The 27185-nt window shown below is 48.9% G+C and overlaps 2 protein-coding genes across 4 annotated transcripts; one reads left to right on the top strand and one right to left on the bottom strand.

Annotated features, from left to right (window-relative positions):
- Positions 1–82: 82 nt before the first annotated feature.
- On the bottom strand, positions 83–3359 carry ZNF511 (zinc finger protein 511). The gene is made up of 6 exons (XM_031505130.2): positions 3135–3359; positions 2963–3036; positions 1907–2108; positions 1687–1811; positions 1207–1392; positions 83–689 (listed from the first exon to the last, which is right to left on the bottom strand). Exons 1-6 carry the CDS (start codon positions 3357–3359, stop codon positions 620–622), a joined length of 882 nt encoding a protein of 293 aa, XP_031360990.2. The 3' UTR covers positions 83–619.
- On the top strand, positions 3358–25631 carry TUBGCP2 (tubulin gamma complex component 2). 3 transcript variants are annotated; one of them, XM_021537089.4, is made up of 18 exons: positions 3358–3408; positions 5253–5425; positions 6135–6263; positions 6569–6745; positions 9674–9833; positions 10220–10427; positions 11028–11227; positions 11709–11898; positions 12413–12558; positions 13139–13319; positions 14241–14421; positions 14617–14789; positions 15784–15912; positions 16360–16480; positions 18889–19032; positions 20283–20411; positions 21095–21258; positions 25344–25631. In XM_021537089.4, the coding sequence occupies exons 2-18, from the start codon at positions 5276–5278 to the stop codon at positions 25447–25449; spliced, it is 2688 nt and encodes an 895-aa protein (XP_021392764.3). In that variant the 5' UTR covers positions 3358–3408; positions 5253–5275; the 3' UTR covers positions 25450–25631. The 3 variants fall into 3 exon arrangements, with proteins under 3 accessions (XP_021392764.3, XP_021392765.3, XP_085440085.1); XM_021537090.4 differs by having other exon boundaries at positions 5142–5425; XM_085583959.1 differs by lacking the exon at positions 3358–3408 and having other exon boundaries at positions 5395–5493.
- The last annotated feature ends 1554 nt before the right edge of the window (positions 25632–27185 follow it).

Raw genomic sequence — 27185 nt, 5'->3', positions numbered from 1 at the left:
TTGCAGCAAACGAAGGGAGGTTCATTCCACACATCTGACTCTCCTGGGCTTCAAAAAAGCACTTAAATTGTCTATGAAGCAATTTTGTAAAAAATTTCTTTTATTTATTCACCTGGTTGGAAAACACTTTATTTGAACTCCCAGTGAAAATGCTTCTCCTGGCCCAGACAAACTTCTCAGAGCAGGTTCCAGGGTGCAGAGGAGACTTCAGTGAGATGGAGGAAGGCAGAACTGAGGACCAATGAGGTTTTTTCTCCTCGTTTTCTTTTCTCAGTTATTCCAGCTTCCATACAGTCACGTTGGCATCTTGTAACTTCTTGAATCCATTTTTTTACCCTCAAGAGGCAAAAAGTAAAACACCCAGTCCCATGCAGCCTCAGCTGCAGGCTAGTTTCCTTAACACTTCACCACACGTTCTGGATTCCCTTTCCTCAAATCCTGAGGACTCTTAACTCAGTTGGGTGCTGCCAGTTCTGTTTGCCATCAGGAACATGTGCCCAAATGCTGGCAGAGCTTTAACTGGTTTGGGTGGTTCATTCCATGGAGTGGGAACTGGCAATATCCCTGGTGGCACTGGCTCCATGCCTGCTCATCTTGCACAAATCTGCTGCACCGACCTTCAGACCTTTTTCCGTGGTCCTTTAAATCCTCGGGTGGCACCTTGTCCAAAGCAAATTGTGGATGGGATCCTGGAAAGGGAGACAGGCTTTAATCCATGTTAGGAGCCCAGCCCTCACAAGCTCGCTGGGATGCTTAATGCTCTGTGGGGCATTTTAAGCTCCCAGACTGGGAAGAGCAAGGAATTGGAGGAGCAGGACATGTAAATCACCAAATAATTTAAAGAACAGGTGAAATACTGGTTGGATTCCAGTGTACTCTGCACATTCCTGTCCTGGAGGGCTCTTTACAACAAGGTGTTACTAAATATAACACCTGGGTAGCTGCAGTGGTTGAGGAGCAGGAGAGCAGCAGCAACATCCTGCAATACCTTGGGAAGAGATCAGGTGGGCAGACAAACACAGCTCCCACAGCGTACCCATGTCCTGCTCCTCCTTACACTTCCTTCTTTCAAAAATGGCTTTGGAAGCACTCTTGGGATTCCTGCCTGGTTTATCCTCAGCACAGCAACACCCCAAGGCAGGCTGCAAAGGGCTGATAAGATGGAGTGCTCCCAGCCCATTTTGCCCCTGAGGCCAAAGTACTGACCTGGATTTGTAGAGGCGTTTCTCTGGCAGCGAGGGGCCAGGGCTGGCTGCAGGCTGGGAGATCTCCATGTTCTCCTCAGGCCCTGTTTCCATGGCATTCACTTGGAATTGCTCTGCCATCTCCACGCTCACATCCATGGGCACGCTGCTGCCCTGCTCCATGGGAGAGCTTGTGTGCTTGGAGCCACTGCAGAGACAAAATTTTACATCCTGGCTGAGGAGCTGCCATGTGAGCCCAGAGCCAAGGAAGTCAAAGGTACTTCATGAGGAAACAAGTGCATCTAGGATGGATTCCTTCCCAATATCCCATCTATCCCTGCCCTCTGGGAATGGGAAGCCATTTCCCTTGTAAAGAGTCTCTCTCCATGTTTCCTGTAGCTCCCTCAGCCACTGTAAGGCCACACTTAGGTCACCTCAGAGCTGAACAATCCCAGTTCCCTCACACTTTCCTTGCAGGACAGGAGGAAAGTTCTGCAGTTACCTTTTCACCTTCTTGGGCCTGTCAAAGCGAAAGTCAGCAGGATAAAGGTGCACGGTCACCAAGTGATCCTTCCTGTCCTTGCTGCTCTTGAACTTCTCTGGGCAGCCTTCCACCAGGCACTGGTACTGAAAGGCAGGGAGGAGAGAGGAAAAAAGACATAACTGGAAAAAAAAACGAGCATATACCAAGCACGAGGCAAGGGCTGGGCATGGCAGCTCACCATATTTTGCTTCTCAGCCATTATCTGGAAGAGGGAATCATGCCACTCCAAGATGTGGATATCCAGGAGATTCCCAGAGGGAAAGGAGCGCTTGCAGAAGGAGCAGACATTCCTGTGCAGGGTGTTGTAGTGGTGCTCGTAGCTCTCCAGTGTGTCAAACACCTGGCTGCAGCCAGAGATGTGGCAGCTGAACTCGGACACCCTGCAGGGAAATCAGGACTTTAAGCTGAAATTAAAGCTTTAAATTCAGCTACAAAAATGCCCCCTAGATGACTTATCAGAGAAACCCAGGATGGCTTGGGTTGGATTGGACCACAAAGCTCATCTGATTCCGACCCCTTGCCATGGGCAGGGGCACCTTCCACTAGGCCCACACCTACAGCCACAACACTTGTGGCATTTTTTTGTGCCTAATACTTAAAATTAAATGCCAGGTGCAATGGAACAAAGATCGTGGTGATGCTGGCAGCTGGAAAATTATTTGCCATTGGAAACTTATTAACCATTATGGCTCCTGTTAAATGGTACTTCGGTGAAGAACAAACAAGCCATTAATAAATAAATTAGCTGTCTAAGCTAAACGCTGCAGCTGTGGATGACAACTCCAGTGATTTTTTTAAGGGTTATCCATAGGTGAATCTCACACAGCACTCAAAAGTACTTCCTGTCTGGCAAGACCAAGATTCTTCTCCAGGCTTGGCCTTCCTGCTTGGAGCTGTGCCAGCTGCAGCAGCCCAGAGCAGCTGTGGCTGTGCCTGGACCCCTGGTAGTGCCCAAGGCCAGGCTGCACAGGGCTTGGAGCAGCCTGGGACAGTGGAAGAATTCCCTGGCAGGGTGGGCAGGCCCTGGCACAGGGTGCCCAGAGCAGCTGTGGCTGCCCCTGGATCCCTGGCAGTGCCCAAGGCCAGGCTGCACAGGGCTTGGAGCACCTGAGACAGTGGAAGGTGTCCCTGCCATGGCAGGGGGGAGGAACGAGATGATCTTTAAGGACCCTTCCAACCCAAACCATTCCTTGATTCCATGACGGGAGGGCTCAGACGAGACCGCCTCACTCACTTGGGTCTCTCGGCCACCTCCTGGAGGCTGCTGAGGACGCCCTGCAGGTAGAGATGCCTGTGCACGTCCCCATCCTAGAGAGGAGCAGAGAGCGGCGGTGGTTGTGGGCAGGGCTGCAGAACGCAGCTCCGGGGGGAACCGCGCCGGGAGCGGCCCCGCGGCGCCGCCTCACCTCGAAGAGCGGGTGCTGGGGGCCGAGGCGGAGGCGGCGGGGGGCGAAGGAGAAGGGCGGCGCGGGCGGAGCGGGCGGCGGGGCCGGGGGGTCCCGCGGGAGCGGCGGGAGCCCCTCACGGAGGAGGCGGCGGAGGCGCGGCGGCAGCGGCAGCATGGCGGGCGGGGAGCGCAGTGCGCCTGCGCGGGGCGCGCTGAGGCGGCTCCCGCGCCGCCCGCCGCGCATGCGCGGGGCGCGCTTCCCGGCGCCAGCGGCGGCGTTTCCGGGCGGGCAGGTAGGGATGAGATCGAATTGAATTAAACGGAATTAAATTTATTTAATAGAATGGGATAAGGTCAAGCAGGGTATGGAGGGTGGGCTGGTGCGGGGGGTGCCGGCGGTGGCGATCCCTCCGCTGTGCCGGGTGCGGTGCCCTCGGAGGCCGCTCCGAGTCCAGCCCAGCTCCCGCAGCTTCTCCTCCTTCCCTGCCTTTGGGAATAAAGGTTTGGGTCAGACTAAAGCTCAGGGCACAAGTCTTGGAGAGCGAGCTCACTTGTGCCGGGCGCTGACAGTACACACCCACTTCATAACTACCCCAGGGTGTGGAGTCTATTTATTTATTCCACATATCCCGGCACTTGGGCAGCCCGCGGGAAATCCCAGCGGGATCACGGCCCCAGGTGCTGGGGAAGCTGCGCCCTTAAAGAGATTTAAGTTTGGGCTGCAGCAGCCTGTTCTAACTCGAGTCAGCTTTGAGTGGAGAGTTGGACCACGGCTTGCAGGGATCCCTTCCAGCCGAAGTGATTCCATGATCTTGGCAAAACAGAAGTGTGTCCTTGTGTTTGATATGGAGTGTATCTGCTTGATGCAATCTCTGCAAGGTGTCACATGGAGCTTCTTATTTATCTCCATGGTTCCTGGCTCAGGGTCTTACGTCTGATTTACAGAATCACAGGATTTTCTGAGCTGGAAGGGACCTACAAGGATCATCAAGTCCAGCTCTTAAGTGAATGGCCCATTCCAGGATTGACCCACAGCCTGGGTGGTGTTAGCACTAGGCTCTGACCTGCTGAGCTCATCTCAGGGCTCTGTGTCAGTATTAAAGTTGTTATTTAGGTATTCTCCAGGGTTTGAGTGAATTTAATAAAGTGGGCAGTGGAATAGGAGGACCCCTAAACTTGGGGAAAACTGCTTTGTGGTGATTTCAGAAGCAGCAGTGGGGTCAGCTTGTCAGGACACCAAGCAGTCCTTCCCGCATTCCTTCTGAATGAAAAAATCCTCTGCTGGCCAGCCCCAATTTAAGAGTCTCCCCCAGTCTTAGACTTCCTGGCTGGAGCTGTCCCACCTTCAGCAGCCCAGAGCAGCTGTGGCTGCCCCTGGATCCCTGGCAGTGCCCAAAGCCAGGTTGGACACTGGGGCTTGGAGCAGCCTGGGACAGTGGAAGGTGTCCCTACTCATAGCAGGGGTGGCACTGATGCCTTGAGAAGACTGACATAGAACAGAGCCAGACAGAGTTAAAGAATAAAGCAGGGATTTATTAAAAGGATCTCTTCAGTGGATCCACCTTGGGCAGCACCAGAGCCCAGCCAGGGCTGCACCCAAGATGAACCAAAATGGTCCCAAAATGCACAAGCGCTCACAGGGGCTCTCACTTTGATCAGTTCTGCTCCATTTGTACATTGGAGTTCATTGTCCAATTCCAGCTTTAGGTTATGAAGTCCCATCCTTCTTGGTTTTTTTCTTTTTTTCTCTTCAATTCACCATTGTTTGTGCTCTTGGGCCTGAGATTTGAATCATTTGTCCTTGGTCTCCAGCTAGAGAAGGAATTGTTTTGTCTCCCTCCTCTGTGCAGAGATCTCACCATCCCTTAATGTGAAGCCCAGACCTACACACTAAAGCAGCAGAGAACCTGAAAAATACAAAAGCTAAACCTGAGGCATCAGAATGAGATGGGCTTTGAGGTCCCTCTCAACCCAAACCATACAAGGAGTATCCCTGCTTGATTTGCTTCCTCCTCCTTTATCCCAGCCAAACATCTCCACGTTCCAGAAGCATCTCCCTGGCGGGGCAGGGAATAACCTCTGGGAGCCGGGAATAACCCCTGGGAGCAGGAATAACCCCTGGTTGCCGTGTCCCCAGGGCTGGTGGCCCGAGCTGGGAGCATGAGCGAGTTCCGCATCCACCACGACGTGAACGAGCTGCTGAGCCTGCTGCGGGTGCACGACGGGGAGGGCGCCGAGGTCTACATCGAGCTGCTGCAGAAGAACCGCACGCCCTACGTCACCACCAACGTCTCTGCCCACAGTGCCAAGGTCCTGCCCCCTTCTTCTGGGCACAGCAGCTCGTCCTGTTGGTGTCCATCTAGGGAGAAAGATCTCTGGTGGGGTCTGGGGCCACGGTTCTGGGTGTGAAGTGGGAGGTCTGCGTGGGAAGAGGTGGAATCCTTGAGGGAGAAGAGGATTGTTAGGACTGGGGTGTGGGAAAATTCAAACAAGGAGGTTGTTTTGTGGCATATTGGGAAGGAGTTGTTTCCTGGGAGGATGCCCAGGGAAGCTGTGTCCCTGGATCCTTGGAAGTGTCCAAGGCCAGGCTGGATGGGGCTTGGAGCAAGCTGGGATAGTGGAAAGTGTCCCTGCCCGTGGTACAGGATGGAACAAGATCACCTTGACATTCCCACCCAAACCTTTCCTTGCTTCCATGATGAAATGAAAATTGTATAAAATGCAGTTATATGACTAACATGTGGCTTTTTTCTTCTGAATATCACCCAAATATTAGAGATTGAAGCCTGGTGCTCATGACCAGACTCTTCTATAGCTATATAACTCAGATAGCTTTTATGGCTATAAGGTTGCTTTTTGTTTTCATTTTTAAAAGCAAGCCACCAGTCGAGCTCTAAGTGCTAGGGAGTTTCTAACTCTGTCTGAAACTTGGCATCTTTGTAGCCCGAGCTGCGTGTTTGCTCTAATTCCATTTCATTTTAATTGTAACTCCATTTAATATTAACGTGGTGTTTTACAGGTGAAAATAGCAGAGTTTTCTCGAACTCCTGAAGATTTTCTAAAGAAGTATGATGAGCTGAAGTCTAAAAACACTAGACATCTGGATTCTTTAGTTTACCTGCTGTCCAAGCTCACTGAAGACAAAGAGGTTGGTTCCTTGTTTAGAACTGAATGTTGAAGAATTGCAACAATGCAATGATTTCAAGCCCAGCTTGAATTAAAGTTCAGTGAAATCTGTAAAAATCAACAAATAACCAGTACTAGCTCTCACTGAGTTATTAAAACGCTACTGAGAGTTGTGCTCCTCTTGATATAATTCCCTAAGACATGGAAAACTGGGACAGAGAGATCTGTGGTTAGATTCAGCACAGCCAGGGTATGGCCGTGTGTTTCTTGCTTTAGATTGTACTGCCCAGCATTCACAAAACCTTTTCTTTGTTTGTCTGTGTACAGACACTCCACTATCTGCAACAAAATGCTAAAGAAAGGGCAGAACTCGCAGCAAATGCAGCCACCAGCAGCAGCACGAATTTTTCCATCCCCTCATCCACTTCCAAGATGTCTCTGCAGGAGCTGGAGGAGCTGCGCAAGCAGCTGGGCAGCGTCACGGCCAACTCCAGTGCACAGCAGGTACAAAGCCCTTCCTTCCCAAGCTCTGGGCACTAAATCATCCCTTTTGTTAGTCAGACAATATTAAATCTTGGTGCTGTTCTTAGTAAAAGTGGTCTTTTTCTATTCCAGTCAGTTAAGGTTATGTCCTTTGAGGTTATTCAAGGTTAAATTCACAGTGAAATTCTGCCCTGTGAGGAAGCTGGCACAGGCTGCCCAGAGCAGCTGTGTCTGCTCCATTCCTGGAAGTGTCCAAGGTCAGGGCTTGGAGCAACCTGGAAATCATGGAAAAGACAGAAAGGAAGAGGAAAACCAGCTGGAGACACAGGCTTAGCAAACAGTTAAACATTTCATTAGCAGCAGTAGGTTGTGAGGTCAGAGTGCAAAAGGGACATTTATTACTTAAATCCCAAATTCTGTTTCCTGTCGTTATTTGTATAAAATACAAATATTGTATTGAGGTGGCTTGACCTGACAAACAGGACAGGGAGAGAAAAAAAATATGGTGAAAAACTCATGGGTCAAGATAAGGATATTTTGGCTGCGGGAGGCAGAGGGCAACAGTGAATGGAAAATTCTTTGGACAGAGGGGAAAGGTGAAAAGATGCTAGGTCCATAGTGCCTTCTCATGTCTGGTCAGCAAAATCTAACAGGGGACAAGCCTCAGGTCACTTCAGGCCCTCGATGGCAGGAGGGATGGACCTCCCATGCTTTGGGTGTCTGGGCTTGAAGGACTCTACATGAATGTGATGGTGGAGGAAAACTCAAATCCTAAACAAAGGGTCAAACCCCTCACCCTGCCAGCAGTGTTGAGACCAGCCTTGTCGCACAGCCACTGAAATACTGCACAGACCCTGGGCCTGACTCATCCAGATCCTTCACAGACAATCTGAGTCAAGTGGGTGATTGAGATCATGTAGGGAAGATGAATTTCCAGTGCGATAACTGATCTTACCACAATTTATGTGTGAACTTGCTAAAAGAGGAAAGACCTGGAAGTGCCGTTCTCTGGGATGTGCAATTCACAGCCAGAGGGATTGAAATGCCATCACAAGCCAAGATTTGTGCTTCCCTGCTGCTCCGTTTGCAGTCTCTTCAGACTTAAAGAGCTGCAGCTGTGTTAAAAGGCTCTGATGGGCTGGTGCTCGGGTCTGTTGAGTCAGTAAGGGCTGGGACAGGAGGACATTCCTTGGAAGTGTTAGGTCTGCTCAGCCTGTGACCCAGATCTTGTGTCTGTGAGGGTCACAGATGGAGCTGGAGGTGTTTTTGGAGCTCAGAGACGAGCCCTTCATCCCCCTCCATGGATGTTGGCACTGCCATTGCTCAAGATGTCAGCTGCAGGTTCCTAAGCATGACAGTGGCAAAGTGCCACCCTGTGCCAGGGCTGTTGGGGTGCCACCTGAGGGCCATGTTCTCAGCCCTGGGAGTTTTCTCCAGGCTGTTGTTGAAGCCTGCAGTGACAGGGATCTAAATTTCAAGTTACAGAGAAGGTGATTCATGCCCCTGAGATATGTGCTTTGTCACCAGTGTCACAAGTGCTGTGCCATCTGCCCTGGGATTGCTTGGCACTGACGGAGAGATCATGCAGGGATTGGAGTTACTGCTTGGACCAGTTTTGGTCCAGGATTCATGGAGGTGGGCAAAGTTAAGTGTTCGCTTTCAGGTGGATGTGTCCTTTATAGCCAAAATGTTGACTTTTTTGACCTAACAAAGTCACACTAGAAATGGATGAACTGCAACACAAGTGCCCTTGTTATAGAATAAGCACAGAATAAGCATATAGAATAAATACAGAGCCTCTTGTTGTAGAGTAAAATCAGAGAGTCATCAAGTCCATCTCTGGACTGAATATCACCATGCCCACTAAACCATGTCCCCAGCTGCCATTTCTGCTCATGTTTTGAACACTTCTAGAGGTGGTGATACCACCATTTCCCCTGGGGAACTTGTTCCAATGATTAACCACTCTCTCAGTGAAGAAATTTTTCTTACTTGCGTTTTGGGAAGACCTACTAGTGGCTGCCCTTCTCCCAAGCAGAACATGTTCATACAGCCAACTGAGGTTTGCAGTTTCATGTGGGGCTTAGCCATCCTTTGAATTGCTGGCAGCTTACTTGATGCTTCCTATTTCTCCACATGAAAGTCCCAGTTCTGTTAGGGGAGCAGAGGAAACCGAGGTCCTTTCAGCAGATCACCCACACATGATGTAAATAAGAAAGTAAAATGAGCCGGTGCATATCCCTTTTCACACACACATCTGTGGAGTTTCAGAAATGGCCTTCATCAGCCCTGTCCTTGTGCACTTGGGGCTCCAAATGTTCATGTAGGTTGTGCATCTCACAAGCTTCCCCAGCTGATGATTGATCTTGCACTCCATTTATTTTAGTGTCAGAGCTGGGGGTGGAAAGTCTTTCAGTCTTTGAGAGCTCACTTCCTTCGCCAGCTCCCACTCAGAGCAAAAAACTCCATCATTTTCCAGCTCTCTGTGGGTGGATTTGTCTGGGTTGCATTTGGCATTGAGTTCAGAAGTGTTCAGTGCCCCTGGAAGAGGATGCTGGTGCTTCTGGAAGGAAGCTGCTTTCATGTGGTGCTCTCTCCAAACCAGCAACCACTGCCTGCTGCTTGTGCATGTCCCCATTCTGCTTCCCTGGCTGTGCCCCAGCACCCAGGCCAGTGTGGACAGATGCAGGAAGGCATTATTTGATGTACCCCCACAAAAAAAAGTCAAATGTATTAAAAATTGGCATTTTTTGCTGCAGTGGGGCAAATAGACTAGGTGGCACTGGGAAATTAAACCCTACACCATGCTACTGAAATACCAGCTATTCTGCTTTCTCAAGTTCATAAATCGGTTTGCAGTCAATTTCTCCTTGAAATTAAATATTTCTTGGACTTCTGAAAGTCTCCTGGTTTTTTTCCTTTCTTTCCCCCTCTCTCGTTCTCCAACAGCCTCTTGAGCTTACACGAAAAATCCTCCGGGATAAGCAGAACAAGAAGAATTCTGGTCAGCCCATTCCAGTATTTCCATCCTGGGTGTATGAGAGACCTGCACTTATTGGGGATTTCTTAATTGGCACCAGTCTAAGCACTGACACAACAGTACCAATAGGTATGTGAAACACAGGGAAAATGGCATTAATTGTTAGTGTTTTGTTCTCCTTCAGAAATGCTGTTCAAATGTTCACACTCAGCAAAACTTGGCTCTTGACACTTCTTTTCTTTGTGCTGTTTTCTGGGTATTTGAATAGTTTGGTGGCTAGGAGGTTGGGGAAGTTGTTGGTGTTGGAAGTAACTGGGCAATTTTGGGTGGCAGGATCAGCAGCAGGAGCTGTGGCTGGTGTTCTCTTGGCCATAGGTGTTGGATGTCTGCTCCTGCCTGCTGGATTTGGGTAGAAATGAGCAAAGGATTCTGTGCTCCAGGAAAGCAAGGTACAAGACTGAAACAGGTGGATGATGGCACATTGTGTCCTTTTTTTGTCTTCTCTGTGGAAACAGGCACTTTGCCACTGGCCTCCCAGGAATCCATGATTGTGGAGGACCTGCTGTACGTGCTGATTGGCGTGGATGGAAGGTACATCACAGCACAGGCCCTCGTGGGCAGGCAGAACAGAGCCTTCTCACTCGATCCAAACCTGGACTTGTCCATCAAGGAGTTAGTGACCAGGATTCTTCCTGTGGCAGCCAGCTACTCTGCTGTCACCAGGTACTCAGCTAGTTTTTGTCAGGGGAGGAGGCTCTCCTGTGAGAATGGAGAGTCTGCCATTGTGCAGGTGTTAACTTCCATGCTTAATTTAAACTAGGGGGGTATAAAATGAGTGACAATTTATTTAGGTCAGTTTTAGCTACATGTCCTTTGCTTGGTTTTTCCTCTGTGCTGCCAGTTCACTTTTTCATTCACACAGCTTTGTTCTTTGCAGTTTTGGCCTCAGTAACTTCAGGTAAAGGGCAGTTAGGATATATCTGCCTGTTCTGGCTTCTCTTCCCTCTCTGCTATGAAATTCTCCATATTTCCTGCTTTTTGCTCCCCTCCGGGCATCCAGGACTGAGAGAGCCTTTGTGTGCTGGTTCTCACTTTCTACACAGTGCTTTTACAAATGGTTCTAGTTCTCTTGTGGCTGGAGAGGAAACATCTTCCCACAGCTTTCCCTTCTAGGAAGTGTGGGATGGGAAATAAGGGAGAGGGACTGGTGTGCTTCCCAGCATGGCATCTACTGTTGTGCCTGCACAGTGTCTTGAAGGTATAAGTTCTTGAAAATTATACAAGTTGCATTGCCTGAAAGAGTTTTCATTTTGCTTTTTACAGGTTTATAGAGGAGAAGTCTTCCTTTGAGTATGGACAGGTAAATCATGCTCTGGCTGCAGCCATGCGGACTCTAATCAAGGAGTACATGATATTAATTACCCAGCTGGAGCATCTTCAGAGGCAGGGCCTTCTGTCACTGCAGAAGCTGTGGTTTTACATCCAGCCCACAATGAGGACCCTGGAGATTCTGGCTTCACTGGGTAAATTTCCAAAATACAGTCCTTACTTGTGGCCAGCTTGTGACAACTGTGCAGGGTAGCCAAGCAGGCAGGGCATGTCTCATTTTGATTTCCTGCTTTACTAAAGAAGAAAGAGCAGGGGAATTGTTCAGGCACTGCACTTCTTCTGGAGAAGAGCATTCAGGTTCTAGGGCTGAATGTGCCTTTGGAGCTGTCAGGAGGCACTTCAGTGCCTTTTGCCTTCACTGCCCTTGCCCTTCCCATCAGCTCTATCCACCACTGCTGCCTCTCCTCAGCTCCTTTCCAGACTCCTCTCCAGCTCTGTGTGGGTATAATCCCTGGAAGTTCCCAGTCCAGCCCCTTGCTTACAGCTACACAGGCAGCTCAGGGGGCCATGTCCAATCTGGGGACCATTTAGGGTTTTGTTTCAGGACTTTTCAGGATGTAAGTGTCTTACATTGTTGTTTTTTGGTGTGTTTTTTTTTATTTTATTTTATTCCAGCTACTTCTGTGGATAAGGGTGAATGTATGGGAGGATCAACCCTGAGCTTGCTCCATGACAAGACTTTCAATTACACAGGGGACAGCCAGGCCCAGGAGCTGTGCCTGTATTTAACCAAGGCAGCCAGCGTGCCTTACTTTGAAATCCTGGAAAAGTGGATCTATAGAGGCATCATTAATGATCCATACAGGTAAGGAACAGTAAAAAATGAAATTCAATGTAAAACTTCAGAAATACTGATGTGCTTTGTCAAGTCTGTGTTGCCTGGGGACCTGAAACAACCCTCTTGGAAGTATTTTGGCTTTTGTAGAGTTACTTGAAGCATTTTGCTGTATTTGATAGTTTATGCAGCATTTCTGTTTCCCACATTTTCAGAAGCCTAAGGTGGGGGCAAAGCTGAAGGTAAAATATCTGAAAATAATGCCTTTCTGCTGTGAGAAGGTGGTCAAAGGCCTGTTTCCTCACACCTGCACTGACAAGCAGATAATGTTTAGCCTTGGTTGATGAACCCTGTAAATTCTGTTTCTTATTGCAGATCATCAGAGACACTGCATAGTGCTTTTCCTCTTGCTTCACAGACTAATTTCAGTTCTTGGTTGGATGTGTCCCTTATTTCTGATAGATCACTTTACCAGTTTGCAGGTCAAAAAAAGTAATCCTCATTGTACCACTTCCTGCCCTAAACATCTGCTTTAACTGTTCAGTGAGTTCATGGTGGAGGAGCATGAGCTGCAGAAGGAGAAGATTCAGGAGGACTATAATGACAAGTACTGGGATCAGAGATACACTGTTGTTCAGCAGCAGATTCCCTCCTTCTTGCAGAAAATGGCTGACAAAATCCTAAGCACAGGTAGGTGCTTCTGCTGCGAGATGAACCTTGAGACAAGCTGGTCTTGTGTAAAGAGAAAGGAAATGGCACTGTGCCTTGCCACTTTATGGGGTTGTCCAGTTGAATTGAGAGCAATAGAAGAGTCAGATTTAAAAAGAACCCCAAACCCTATAAATGAAACAACACAGGAGCTCAGCAGCAAAGGGAGCTGTCTGTCCCACTGCTTTTTTGTGGGTAGGTTTTCTAGCTGGATGGAGCTGGGTAGCTGAGGTTTGACTAGCTGGGTGTTAATTTAAGGATTCAACCTCTTATCCCTGTACAAAGCCCTCCAAAAGTGACTTCAAAAAAAGAGTTTCAGGCCACCTGCAGAGATGTTTTGTCACCACTGGGAAACCAAACCATTTCTAAATCTCCTTAAATGTGGTACCAGGTGCCTGTTTTAAAATTCCATATCATCTTTTGAAAATCCTTTCCAACTTTCAGCACAACATAGTGTAAACATTTCTCAGCATATCTTCCTCTTGAAGGGGACAGTGTGGAAGTTTCCTTGTTGGCTGTACAGCAGGTATGAATGTGGGACATTCTTTCTTTTTAATTTCAGGGAAATACTTAAATGTTGTGCGGGAATGTGGGCGAGATGTCACCTGCCCTGTGGCCAAAGAGGTCATCTACACTTTAAAGGAGAGAGCCTATGTGGAACAAATAGAAAAAGCATATAACTATGCCAGCAAAGTTCTTCTGGACTTCCTGATGGAGGAGAAAGAGCTGGTGGCTCACCTAAGGTCAGATTTATTTTACTAAATGCATGGGACATACATTTACTAAATGCTAAGGGACATACATTTTTGAAGTTAGCTCTGTTCTCTTGGGATATTACCAAGGTGTTCTGTCTATTTCCATTTAGAAAGGTTGACCTAAAAAATAAGAGTTGAGGTTTTTTTCCCTGAAGAGAGGAAAAAAAAAAGTCTAAAATGATAGAAATGTTGAGTGGGAAAGATTTCTGGGGGTTTCTGGTCCAACTTCCATGGAAGGCTGTTGCCAAAACTGTGTCAGGGCTTTGTCTAGGCTAGATCAGGAGTCTGGAGCCACACTGTGTTATGGTTGTGCTCCTGTTTTTGCTCCAAAGCCTGCAGTGATCATGTGTGATCTCTGGCCAGGCACTTGGTTAATCCTCAGGCTCACCTCAGAACTACTTCCAACATCCATGCCCACCATAGGTAACTTTCCCTGGTGCCAGGAGAAAATCAAAGTTTATGTATCCTGTTACAGCAAAAGTCTGATGGATTTTAAAAATCAGCGCAGATATTTGTTCATTGAGAGGAGTGCAGGATTCTGCTCAGAATTGGCATCTGCCCCTTGGCTGGAGGATATCTGTTGCTCAGGACAGCAGTAGGAACCCACACCCATCACACCTAGGGTTTTGTTTTGGTTTGGTTTGGTTTTTTTTTCTAGACAAAAAAAAAAAAAACCAGCAGCAGTCCTGATCTGACTGCAAAGAAATGTCCTGACTGAAGGGGTAGGATCCATAAAAGACTAGTCTCCAAACTGGTTATTTATGGCTGTATGCTCTCCAGAAAGAGAAACATTTTGTGATGAAGTCCCACACGCTCATTGAATTTATTGCATTTGTTCCTTTAGGTTTGCTATGGATTAATCTAGGCTTTAAGAAAAGTTATCAATTGTCCCTTCATTTTCTTGAGCAGATCTATAAAACACTATTTCCTGATGGATCAAGGGGACTTTTTTGTCCATTTCATGGATCTGACAGAAGAGGAACTCAAGAAGCCTGTAGATGACATCATTACAACAAGGCTGGAGGCTCTGCTGGAATTAGCCCTGAGAATGAGCACAGCCAACACTGATCCCTTCAAGGATGATTTAAAGGTGAGAATGGGTGGAAGCAGAAGAGAATTGACTTTGAGCAGAAGGCCTGGGAGATCTGTGTGCCTGTGAGAACCTGCTGCTTCCTAGGTTGGTGTGACGACTGGAGAGTGACTCTGACCTTGGGCACCTTGCTGTTGTTCCACAGCAGCTGTGGGTGTCCTGTGGCTTCATTTTTTTCCTGCTCTTCTCTTACAGATCGACCTGATGCCCCATGACCTCATCACACAGCTCCTGAGGGTGTTGGCCATAGAAACAAAGCAGGAGAAGGCCATCATCAGTGCAGAGCCCACGGAGCTCACCCTCAGTGGCCTGGAGGCCTTTTCCTTTGACTACATTGTGAAGTGGCCTCTGTCCCTCATCATAAACAGGTAAGGAGTCAGCCCACTGAGGGAAAAACAGGCATGTACTCTCACAAGAGGTTTTCCATGTAAGAATCAAAGAAGAAAACACTGATATCTCTGGTTGCAGACTCAAAGAATTCAGGCTGTTGCTGCTGTAAAGGCTATTTTGCATTTAACTGAGTTGTGAGGGACCAAGTGGTACATTCTTCTTGTTTCCCTGGAAAAACACTGATGTGGTCCACAAGCAAATGGGACAAGCAGCACTTGAGTGAGCAGAGTGGCAGATTTCAAATTGCTGAATGCCAGCAATTAACTCCTCCCTTAATTTCCCCTCTAAAAATTCCATTGAATCGGTGAGACTTTCCTAACGACGCAATGCTTTTGGAATTTTGTCTCTTCCTTCCCAACAGTGTGTTAGCTCTGGTGGTAGCTATGGAAGTGAAAATAGGATTTGGTAAGGTTTCCTGAACTGTATCGACTGGAGCTCTGCAGACACCTACGCCGAAGTGTCTGAGCACAGACCTGAATCCAGTCCCAGAGCTATAAATAAGCAGCCCCATCTGCTTGTGACAGTGCATTGCTGGTGGGGTAATGCTGCCTGGAGCTTGGTTAAAGCTTTTCCTCCCCTTTTTTAGAAAATCTGGCCAAATTCTTGAGTGAATTCTAAAATCCTGGTGAATTCTTGGGTGACCATCTCAACCTCAGCGCAGTGACCACAGTGTCTGAACCCTCCCTCCCAGCCCGTGTGAGTGACACCTGCATGGAGCTCGAGGGAATTAGGGAGGCTGGTGATGTACCCACTGGCAGGAAATATGGAGGAGGGTCTCCTTGGAGAGGAATTCTTTGGGGTGGTTGCAAATGTGACTCTTTTGCTTCAGTTCAGCCCTGATCTGTGTGTGTCTGGAGGTGTGAGCAGCATATTGTGTCAAGTCTCTTTACCTCTGAGCAGCCTCAGCCTTCACAGCTTGGTCTGTCAATTAGAGCAGGCCTTCATCTGGATGGGCTTCTCCTTTCTTTCCAGGAAAGCACTGACAAGGTACCAGATGCTTTTCAGACACATGTTCTACTGCAAGCACGTGGAAAGGCAGCTGTGCAATGTTTGGATCAGCAATAAGACAGCCAAGCAATTCTCCCTGCATTCAGCTAAGTGGTACAGCCTTTTTTGTTTGTTTGTTTTCAGTTTTGGGTCTCCTTGCTAATGAGATACCTCATTACATAGTTCAGACAATACTGAGGTGAAAAATGAGAAAGATCCTTAAAAATGTCTTACAGGTTTAGACATGTCAATTTGTAACACTTTAAGTTTCACTCAATAGTTGTTTGTAAAGTTGCTTTAATATTTCATATCAAAATTTTAGTTCTATATGAGCAAATGTTTAAAGCCTATGACGGGTTCAAAATTCTGACTCTACTAATTGAGGGAAAGCCATGGAAAATAATCAGAGATGGTTTGCAGTGACTGTAATCCCTCTCACACTGCAGCAAGGCATTTGCTAGGACAGAAATATTTAGCTCTCTGCTTGGCTGTGCAAGGCTGGTGATAGTTCTCCGTGGCATTTGCTAGCTCTGAGCTGTGTGGGTGTGATTTCTCCCCTAGGTTTGCTGGTGCTTTCACACTGCGGCAGCGGATGCTGAATTTCGTGCAGAATATCCAGTATTACATGATGTTTGAAGTGATGGAGCCAACATGGCACATTCTGGAGAAGAACCTGAAGCTGGTGAGTGAAGTTGGAATGGAAGTCTTAACAAATGTAGTGCCTAATTCTAGTAGCTGCAGCTGTCTGTTGATTTTGTTGGAGGCCTTTAAATATCTGGGAGCTGCTGTTCCTGCCACATTGCAGAGTGCTGCTGTTCTGCACCACCTTTCTGCTTATTAGTCATACATCCCTTTCCTGTGCTGCATCCCCCTGTCTGTGCCCAGCTCACACTCTGCTCCCTGTTATGTAAAGGCAGGTTCTGCTCAACATTCCCATACACAGGAGAAAGAGAGCTCTGGAAAAGCGAGGTGGATGCAGAGTGCAAAGGTCATAAACTGGTCCAGGCATCTCCAGTTGATTCCTTGGCTGAGTTACAGTGCTCCTAGAAATAGAGCCTGTGCTTTCACTTCCATTAAACTGCCAAGGATTGGCATTATTGTTATTGTTATTAATGTTTTTATATTATTGTTGTTGCTGTTATTCCCTCTGGTAGTCACCCTGTGATCAGGCACTTCTGGGTTGTGCGTTTTTTCCTCTTACACCCTGAAAAACATTCCTCTGAGGTACCACACCACCCAACACCCCTATCTACAATCAGCTCTCTTGGCAGCTCTCTGATAGCCCTTGTGGACCTGCAGCATCATCTGATCCTGCCTGACTTCTTATTGTGCCCTGAGGAGTTTTTGGGGTCAGCTAACCAACATCTTTTGATGCCCTGTCATGTTTTTTTCTGGAGAATTTGCAGGAGGGAGCAGGTCTAGTAGAGTATCTTTGCGTGTTCTTGACAAGAACTTCTGAATGAGAAGGGTTCATATGTCAAGATCTTGGATAATCTGGGAGTTGTCCTTATTTCTTAATTTTGTTGCAAGTTTAGGTTTGCAAATATATCACTCAGTTTACTTTACTTGCATGTAGGTGATTCTTGAAATTCTCCTGTCCCTGTTTTATCCTTTCATTTGTACTTTAGTGGGGGAAAGGATGATCCTCACTGGTCTCATGTAGTGCCTTATGGTACATTTTATTTGTCACATTTCTCTCTTGTGCATTTTCATTTGAAGATAAGGTGTTCTCTTCCTAAAATTGTAGCTGGGATCTTCATCTTCACAACATCACTGTCTTCATCAACACAACTCATCATCACTTCCTTGGATTAGAAAGATGCATTTATCCTGTTCTGCAGTATCTTAAAGGGATGTGGTGTTGGAATCCAAAATGCAGTGAATTCTCAGAACTTTGAGCTTGTAAACTAAAGCTTAGAATTAAACACAGGATTTGATCTGAGACCTTGGAAAAGCCTTCCAAACTCAGGTGTGAAAATATGGATTTATAGTTTAAAGCACAGACGTATTAAGTTAAAAAGAAGAAAGTTTAGAGTTTTAGGGTTTAAGATACAGAAAAAATAAAAGTAGTTACAAGAGTAAACAAGAAGTTTAGAATGCAGTATTGGAGGTTTGTGTCTCATAACATGATTGGCTGAGGAAGCTTACACTGTAACATGAATCCATAAGACAAAATATTTAAGGATTGGGTCAAAAACATAAATATCCTTGTTAGCACTGTTTTATTGGTCAATAAATCCTTAAAAGGTCTTGTAACTAGTGGTCTTGTGACCTTCTAAACCATACAATAAAGTTGTAAGCCAAACCCACCCTTGATACCTATGTAGAAAATAAGAGAAAAAAACCACATAATCTAAAAACTCAGAAATCCCATCTCTAACTCACTCAAAATGCCTTCAGAAACCCCCAGGGGTTTCCTGCAGTGGTCCTGCTGAAGCAGTGTGGGTGCCATGGCAATTTCAGTCCTGTGGTTCTTTCCTAAGCTTGATTTGTGTTCTGAGTTTCAGCACATCCTGTACCTGTGCAGGGTGAGAGGGAGTTTTAATCTATCATTGAAAACTCAACGCTGAAACAGCCTGTTGGAGTAGCAGAGATGAACAGAAATCTTACAGAACCCTTGCAACACTGCATGTCCCAGTTCTTTATTGGCTCCTAAAGCATATTTCTCAACAGCCTGGATGTTTTAATGATAAGTTTATTGACATTTAAGATTCTTCGATTTGTTTTTCTCTCTTCCTCTTGTTTTCGCTGACTTTACTGAGGTTGTGAAGGTGGGAATGACCATGACAAGCAGATTTAAAAACAAAGCAAATGCAAGTTCATAAAGCAGATAATTCCATCCTTTCCAGGGAGGGCTTGGGTGGTCAAAGCAAGTATGATTTGTGGGGAGGTGATGTGACAAATCAGAGGCTTAAAGCCTGTGAGAGGCAGTTGAAGGCAGCAATGCAGTCTCCATCTCAGGATGTTTCTGGGAGCTCCACAAGGAGTTCCTCACTCTGAGAGGTGCCTGTCAGAGGCAGGTGCTGGGCTGGAGCTTTGGGGCAGAGCAGCCCTGCTTTGGTTTGTCATTGTTGGGCTGTCCTGTCACAGGCATCCAACATTGACGATGTCCTGAGCCACCACACGAGCTTCCTGGACAACTGCCTGAAGGACTGCATGCTCACCAACCCAGAGCTGCTCAAGATCTTCTCCAAGCTGATGTCTGTGTGTGTCATGTTCACCAACTGCATGCAGGTGTGTACAGCCTCCCTGTGCCACTGCCAGCCCTGGCAGTCCCTCTGCCAGGGACTTGTTCCCTCTATCCGCAGCCTTAGGGCTTGACAGCTCACACCCTCTCCCAAGTGGTTTCTGTGGCTTCCTACTCCACAAAATCCTCCTTTTTCCATGTTGAGCTCAGGTTCATATGGACCAAATTCCTTTTCTTGAGGTGTAAGTTGTAGTAGACTTCTCTTGAGGGTGAGGTCATGGGCACATTCCAGCCAGCATCAGGGAGCCCACAGCTTTTCTAAAACCCACTTTTCAGTGGGTTTAGGGAGATCTGTGTGCCAGCATTGTCTTGGTTTGAAAGACAGGTGCCTGCTAAGGAAGGCAGGAGCCTCCCTTGAAATGGAAAATGTAACCCCCCTCCCTCTGGATTATTATAATTTTGAAATTAAGGGGCTCTCAGGCAAAGATATGGGAATAGGAAAAGCAGTTCTTTACTAGGAAAATTAAAAACACAAATGCAATAGCACAAAAAAAAAAAAAATCAAACACTGACAGAGTGAGAACAGGACCTGTGTGTCAGGGAGGTGACACAGCCCCATCCCAGGGTGGCTCAGCCCTCCTGCAGTGCCAGCTGTGCTTCTGCTGGAGCAGGATCCTGCACAAGGGGGGAGTTTTCCTCTGGAGCTCCAGGGCTGGGGGAGATGGGCCTGGGCTCCTCTGGGAATGCAGAGGGAAGAAAGCTGCTCCTCTGGGAATGCAGGGGGAAGGAAGCTGCTCCTCTGGGAATGCAGGGGGAAGGAAGCTGCTCCTCTGGGAATGCAGTGGGAAGGAAGCTGCTCCTCTGGGAATGCAGGGGGCAAAGGCTGCTGTGCTGCTCCATGTCTCAGATTATATCCAGGTAGGAATGTTTGGCTCCTCCCCTGGGCAGAGCATCTCCCCATGGGATGATGGAATTTTCTCAGCCATGCAGGGACACTCACTGGCCATAAACAGAAGATAATTAATAATTAATGACCCATGAACAGCAGATATCTCCTGGAGGGGGATTGGTTGTGGAAGAGATAAAGAAAACTGCCCAATGAACAGAGGATAACTGCCCCACCTCTGACAGATAGTGATGGAATACACACCCTCATTTCCAACCTCAGACAAGCATGCTGAATCCAGACTCAGAGTTAGCATTCCTGGGAGCTGGGCTGAGCAGAGCTGAGCCTCATGCTGTGCCACAGTGGAAGAAACGGGCTGTAACCATGTCCCCAATGCTGTCCCCTTGTCAGAGGTTCACCCAGAGCATGAAGCTGGACAGTGAGATGGAGAGGCTCACCCTGGAGCATGGCACCATGCAGGGCCCTCCCACCGAGGAGGAGCGTGCTGAGGAGGCTGCCAAGAAGAAGCTGACCAACAAGGTGGGACCCTCTGGCCTGGGTGGCCACTTGCAGAGAGCCCTTCCTGGTTTCTAGCCCCAAAAGTACAATCTTTGTGGAACTGTGGGCAATGTGGAGCACTGCTGGAGGTCTCAAAGTCTGCTTTGAAGACCCTGTCTCCCACACCAGTCCCTGCACTGGTTTTTGAGTTTTCACTTGTGTTTTCAGCTGGCAGAGCCACATCCAGGCTTTCTGAAATGCCAGCACTTCACCATTCCCTGAGTGTGAGCAGAGCTCTTTTTATTCCATGGCTTTCATACCTGGGGGATCTTGTCTGTATTTCTCTGTCTAGATGCACAGGGGATTTGCTCTGTTGTTAGCAGATCCCCCTGTCCCTCTGGAAGCCCCTCTGGCACACACTGCATCACCATTCCAGTCACAGAGCAGCACACATTTTCTGCCTACTGGCTTTTCCTCCTGCTTGAAAATGAGCAATGGCAGCATGTATTTGTGGATAACTCTGCTGGGATCTACTCTGGGCTTCTCCCAGACTGGGCACAGCAGGGCTTTTAACTACCAAGGACGTTGAAAGATTTATTTCAGAGGCTGAGCAACTGTGAAGTTTGTTGGCAGTATTTTTGAGCGGGTTAGGGAATGGAGGGAATAATTGCAGCCCCTTGGCAAGTGCAGAACAGCACACACATGGGGCCACTTTGTCTTTGCAGCTTTTAGCAGAACATGCTGACAGCCTGCACCTCACATCTGGCTTTGAAGCCACCATCAACAAGTTTGACAGCAATTTCTCCACACATCTGCTGGACCTGCTGGACAAACTGAGCGTGTACAGCACCAATGACTGCGAGCACAGCATGCTCAACATCATCTACAGGTGAGCCAGGCCTTCTCTGTCTGTGACATCCCCTCCCATGGGTCCCAGATTCAGCTCAGAAAATGCTCATTATAGCTGAGAAATGTGCAACCTGGGCTAGAGGGAGGTGTCCCTGCTCATGGCAGGAGATTGGAATGAGATGGTCTTTGAAGTCCCTTCCGACCCAGACCATTCTGCTTTGCATTTCAACCCAAAGCTTCAGAAAAACCCCAAAACACATGCCTTTTAATTGTGTGAAATTTGTCTATTAATATTGTAAATTTAGTGTTAGTTTTCCTGGGGATTGCCTTACTGTGGAGACAGTGAATAAACCAAATTCCAAATACAGGGTAAGTATTCAAAGATGAGAAAATCACACAAAGGTTTGGTCATAAAATGTCTATTTTAAGTTCCCATATTGCATTTATTTAAATAAGCAGCTCTTGGAAATCAAAATTCCTTCAGAAGTACATTAAAGTCAGGTACACAGGATATGGGGGGAGAGAGAGCAGATGGAAGTTTTGCTGCTGGGTTTAAAACCACTGTGTTGCTTTTTCAATAAAAAAAACCCCTGGATGTTCTGTTCTCTGTCCATCTGTACTGGATATATTTTATGGCTGGCTGATACCCTCACAGCTCTGTTGAGAAGTGCTACACCTGAAAGCAGAGAGAGAGGAAATGTTTTTAAGCAGATTGTTGTCCTCTCCTGGTGCTGTTTCTGACAGCATCTGACAGGGCTGTCAGGATTCCTGGTACTTTGCAAACACTTGTTAGGTGAAGTATTCCCGCAGGAGGCTGTGCTTCCAATTGTCCTTTTCTTCTGGGAACTTCTTGTCCAGGTTTACACAGCCCCTGGCAGTGCCCCAGGGCTGCTTGGTGTTCTGAGCTCTGCTTCCATCCCCTGTCAGGGGAGCAGATTCCAGCCACCAGAGCTGCCCCTGTGGGTGGTGCTGAGGCCATGAAATGGGAATGTTGGTCAGGACCCCTTCTCCACAGCCCTAAGAACTCAGGTTGGGTCCATCTCTGAAGTGACCAGAGTTAGAGGTCTTCTCCTCTTCTTGGAATTTCTCCAAAAAACTGTTTGTGTGGCTGTGGTTGTTGTTCCTTTCAGGACTAACCAGGACAGCCAAGTCTCTGCAGACCTTTTGGGAAAGGGCTGGTGTGGCTTCTCAACATTTTCTGTCACCCTTCATCTGCCTGGAGATGCCAGTTCATCATCATCAGGCTGTTGTAGGTTGCAGGCAGGATCCATCTGTAGGAAAGGCTGGCAGGATTAAGCTCTCCTGTTCCCAGCTGCCATCACTGCTGGGTGTCACAGGAGCATCCAGACTCGGGTTATATTCAGGGATTGGGACCACAAGCAGTTGAATCATCCAGGCAGGAGCATTTACTGCTCCTCAGTGCTCAAGCTCTCCTCCTTGATCCTTTTTTTAACAATTTTACCATCTCCAGTGTAAGTTCCAATGGAGGGGCTTGTTCATGGTGCTCCATCCAGGAGATCTTGATGGCAACTCAAGGACAGTGGGACAAGCTGGTGCTGCACCCCACAGCCTGGCTGTGTGTCCTGCCCAGGGTGCCACAGCCAGGAGCTGCTCCATCAGTGTCACAGCCCCTGCTGGGGGGGGTCAGCTGGGGCCAGCAGGTAACTCCTGAGCTGTGAAACCTCTGCAGCTGGTTCTTCCAAATACAGAGAGCTGAGGTTTTGCAACCAGCACTTCCTGCTTCAGGGGAAAGGAGAAGTGTGATGATGCAGATGATAGAGTGCTTCTGTCCATGGTCTGTGCTGTGGACAGTGACTCAGCTGCACCCAGAGGCTCAGAGGAGGGCCGGGGTGCTTTGCCCTCCCTTTATTCCTTATGTCCCCAGGACTGTCATCACTATCAAGTCCCCCCCTTGTCTCTGGAACCACTTGAGTCTTCACCAAGACATTGGACCTTTCCTGTCAACCCAGATGTCCCCATTTCCTTAGAAATCCTGGTGTAAACAGCCCATGGGACCTGCCTTTCCAATCCCATAGGCTGCTCAGGGCTGGTTTACAGGGTGGAAGCCCCACGATGAATGCCCAGAGGTGACATTTAGCTCCCATTCAGGTTGGAGGGATTCTTGGCTCGAGGCCTGGGCTCTATGGCAACAAGAACCTGAGAAGCAGAATGGAGACAGTTGCCATCTGAAATAACATATTTGAGAGAGTTTATAAGGAAGAGTTTATAAGACATACCACTCTTCTAATTTAACCTTTTTATGGGACTGCTTTCCAACAGGGATCATCAACATGTCAGATAAATAACAAAATTCACAGTTCTGGTACTTGCTCATCATTTATTTGCTCCTGGTTAACACTTACTCATTTTGTAGTACTGAGTAACTGAAGCATTTTATTTGTGGCATCAAACAACAGGAGATGGAGATGCAGAGGGTTTCCTTCAGAGCTCACAGGTGACAGACCTCTGCTGTGCCCAAGCCCTGCTCAGTGTGTCATACTAGAATCAGAAAATATCCTGAGGTGGAAGGGACCCAGCAAGGATCATCCCATCCCTGCACAGACAGCCCAGCAATCCCACCCTGGGAGCAGTGTCCCAATCCTCTTGGAGCTCTGGCAGCTTTGGGGCTGTGCCCATTCCCTGGGGAGCCTGGGCAGTGCCAGCACCCTCTGGGGGAAGAACCTTTCCCTGAAATCCAACCTAAACCTTCCTGGCACAGCTCCAGCCAGGAGCTCCTTGAGAGTGCTGACAGAGGGCTGGCAACTGCAGGAGCTCTCCAATCATTCCAACACATCCCAGGAGTGAAAAGGAGTAGAACTATAGTGGAGAGGGCTTTGTCAGCAGGATTAGTTAAGTCCACATTCTTCAAAATCTTAGACATCAGTGTGGTTATCAGGCATCCTTCCTTTACTAGTTTGGAGGAAACTGAGCTCAGAGTAGGTCACCAGGATGTGAAGTGGTGCAAACCCCACTGAGTCCAGCCACAAAGCAAGAAACTGCCACGTAAGCACATGCTGAGGAAGCACCACACAAATGCTGAAGAAATGGTTATCAGGGATCACTTGAAACTAAAAACAGACAAAAGGGAAGGCAAGTAAAATCTGCGAGCCACTGAGCTGGGAATGAAGCAGCTTTAGAAATGGAGCAGGTCCTCAAAGCAGTGAGTCCTGGCCTTGTGTTTGAATCCAGACTTGCTCAGTGCTCTCACCTCAGTGTCAGGTTTCCCTGGTCCAAGTCCTCAGGACGAAAGCAATGTAAAGCTTTTCAACCAGGAGAGAGCAACAGATAAATTCCATCTGCCGAGGCTCTGTTTTCTGCAGGCACCAAAAAATGTCAAGGAACAATATGTTGCCATTTGTGTGAGGTTGTTAAGCAACATGAAACTCAAATATTGTGCCCATTCAGTTGGTACTGGAGCAGCCTAATTTGAGAAAGGGAGAGAGTAACTTTTGTGTGATTCACGGGCTTGCACTGACTGCCTGCTCAGGGATCCAGGGCACACGAGTGCATGAGCTGCACAGGCTGTGAGTGCTTTGGGACCTGCCATGCTGAGGTCACAGCAAGCTTGGGGCTGGGTGGCATCACTCTGGATTATCAGGGAGGTGAGACTGTGGTATCCCTGCTGTTGAGTGCTTTGGAGAGGCTTTTCCAAGTGTCACTTGTGGCTGAGCATCTTCTGACCAGTTGCTCGTGTTGGTGAATTGTGGATCCATGGGCAGCATCCAGGTGGGGATGGGAACCTCCGTGTTCCGTGGTGCTGTGTGGATTTTGTGTGGGAGTTAGTGCCAGAGTTCAGTGCTGGTGAGCTCTGGGGTTTCAGCAGCGCTGGGGAGTGGCTGGGAAGGTGCAGACACTGAGCAGCCCTTGTGCACACAAGACAGCTCTGTGTGGTCTGCAGAAGAGCTGTGAGCATTTGATCCTTCCCGATGTGTTTGGGACGGATTCCTGAGACATTTCCCTGTCTAAAGCCTGCTGTGGTGGCACGGGCACGGAGCAGGTGTCACCAGCACCCGTGGCACAGCACTGACAGCCCCTGCAGGGACCGGGCTCGCTGTGGGTGTCCGGGGGGAGGCTCCTGCTCACACCTCCCTTGCCTCACCGCCTCAGGTGTGTTTTGTCCCTCAGGCTGGACTTCAACGGGTTCTACACGGAGCGCCTGGAGCACATGTCGGCCGAGCGCAGCCAGAAGGCGCCGCCGCTGCTGCCCCGCCTGGCCGTGCCTGCCCAGTGAGCTCAGCTGCACACAAGCCCTGCCCAGGGACACAGGGGAGCCTCCACTCTCCTGAGATGTTTGTAACGTGTTGGGCTTTTGTCGGCACTTTGTTGTTTTTGGTTTTTTTTACTGTGTTGTACAGTGATGCGTTTGTGTGTTGTAAAATAAATTAAAGAAGGACAACAACAACAAAATCAGGATTATTTTATTTTGTCTGTTAACAGAGCTCAGGGTGCAAATTATTGTGGATGCTCCATCCCTGGAAGTGTCCAAGGCCAGGTTGGACAGGGCTGGGAGACAGGACAGAGCAAGCTGGGATAGTGGAAGGCCTTCCTGCCCCATGCCATGGGATGATCTTTTAGTTCCTTTTAGTTCCTTTCCAAGCCTGCAGCAGAGGAGTTCCAGGGAATCTGAATATTGTCTGAGGCAGTTTGAGAGCAGGTACATAGAGGGAGGAAGAGAAATGTCTCCCAGGAATAAGGGCTAACCAAGGCCAGGGACACAGAGGCCAGGGAGGCAGGAGTGGGAACCTGGGACTGAGTGCTCCCGTCCTTCCTCACTTCTCCTTTGCAGGGACCTCCCAGAGCTCACTGGAGGGAAGGTTCTGTGTGCTCCATGGCCTTCTGCTGCTCCTCCAGCTTGCCAGAGGGAGAGAGATCCCAGGAGAGGGTGGGCACCACCAGCAAGCATTGAGTCCCACGACAAGTCATGGAGAGTTCATTTTTTAAATCAACAGCAAACTTCTAAGCACCCATCGATGACTAATCCCAAATCCGTTCCCACCCACGTGCCTGTGTCCATTTCCATTTCCTGGTTGGCCCTGGCCTGAAACACCCAGAAACACAAACGTGCCTGGCTTGTCTGCCCTGATATCGCAGCTCCAGTGCTTCCTGTGACAGTGCAGCCACCCCAGTGCCCCGAGAGCCCCTGCAGAGCCACAGGACATTTCCCACCAGGCCGGGGCCCCACCTTCATGCCCCCAAAGCCATACACAGAGTCCCCAGTGCCACCTGGACCGTCCCTCAACCCCAGTGCCCTGTGGGCAGCCTCCACTACCCCACTGATCAGCCCCCCCGTGTCCCTTGGACCCTTCCCAGAGCCTCAGCCAGCCACGATACCCCACAGAGCACTCCCGGACATGGACAGTCCCCGGTGTCCCACAGACACCCTCTGGTGCCCTGCAAACCTTCCGGCTTTCCCCGTGGCCCCTGCCCAGTGCCCCAGGGACTCTCCAGGTGCCCCACACCGTCCCTGCTCAAATGCCCTGTGGACAGTCCCCAGTGGCCCACGGGCGCCGTGATGCCCCATGGACAATTCCCACAGTGGCACACGGACACGCTCCAATGGCCCGTGGACCCTCTCCAGTGCTCCCTCCCCGATGGACCCTCCAGGTGTCCCTGTGGACCCTTCTCAAGTCCCGGCGGTCCCCCGTGGTGGCCCGGGGACCGTCCCCAGGGCCTCACAGAGCCCCGCGATGCCCCCACCACCCTCCCTCGAATGCCCCGCGGGCAGTCCCCGTTTCCCCACGGACAGCGCCCGGTGCCCGCGGATCCTCCTCGCACCGCCACCGCCTGCCCCCGGTGCCCCGTGGGCTCTCCCCAGCTGCCCACGGCCGCCCGCGATGTCCCCTGGCCAGTCCCGGGTAGCCGTGGCCCCTCGCCATTCCCAGCGGGCAGTCTGCAGCGCCCGGTGCCCCGGTGCCGCCGCTCCCCGCCGTGGGCGGCCCGTCCCGCCGCGCCCCGCCCCGTCCCGTC

The sequence above is a fragment of the Lonchura striata genome, chromosome 6, assembly GCF_050655825.1.
Source record: "Lonchura striata isolate lonStrDom1 chromosome 6, ASM5065582v1, whole genome shotgun sequence".
Taxonomy (NCBI): Eukaryota; Metazoa; Chordata; class Aves; order Passeriformes; family Estrildidae; genus Lonchura; species Lonchura striata.
This window is presented reverse-complemented; position numbering and strand designations above follow the sequence as displayed.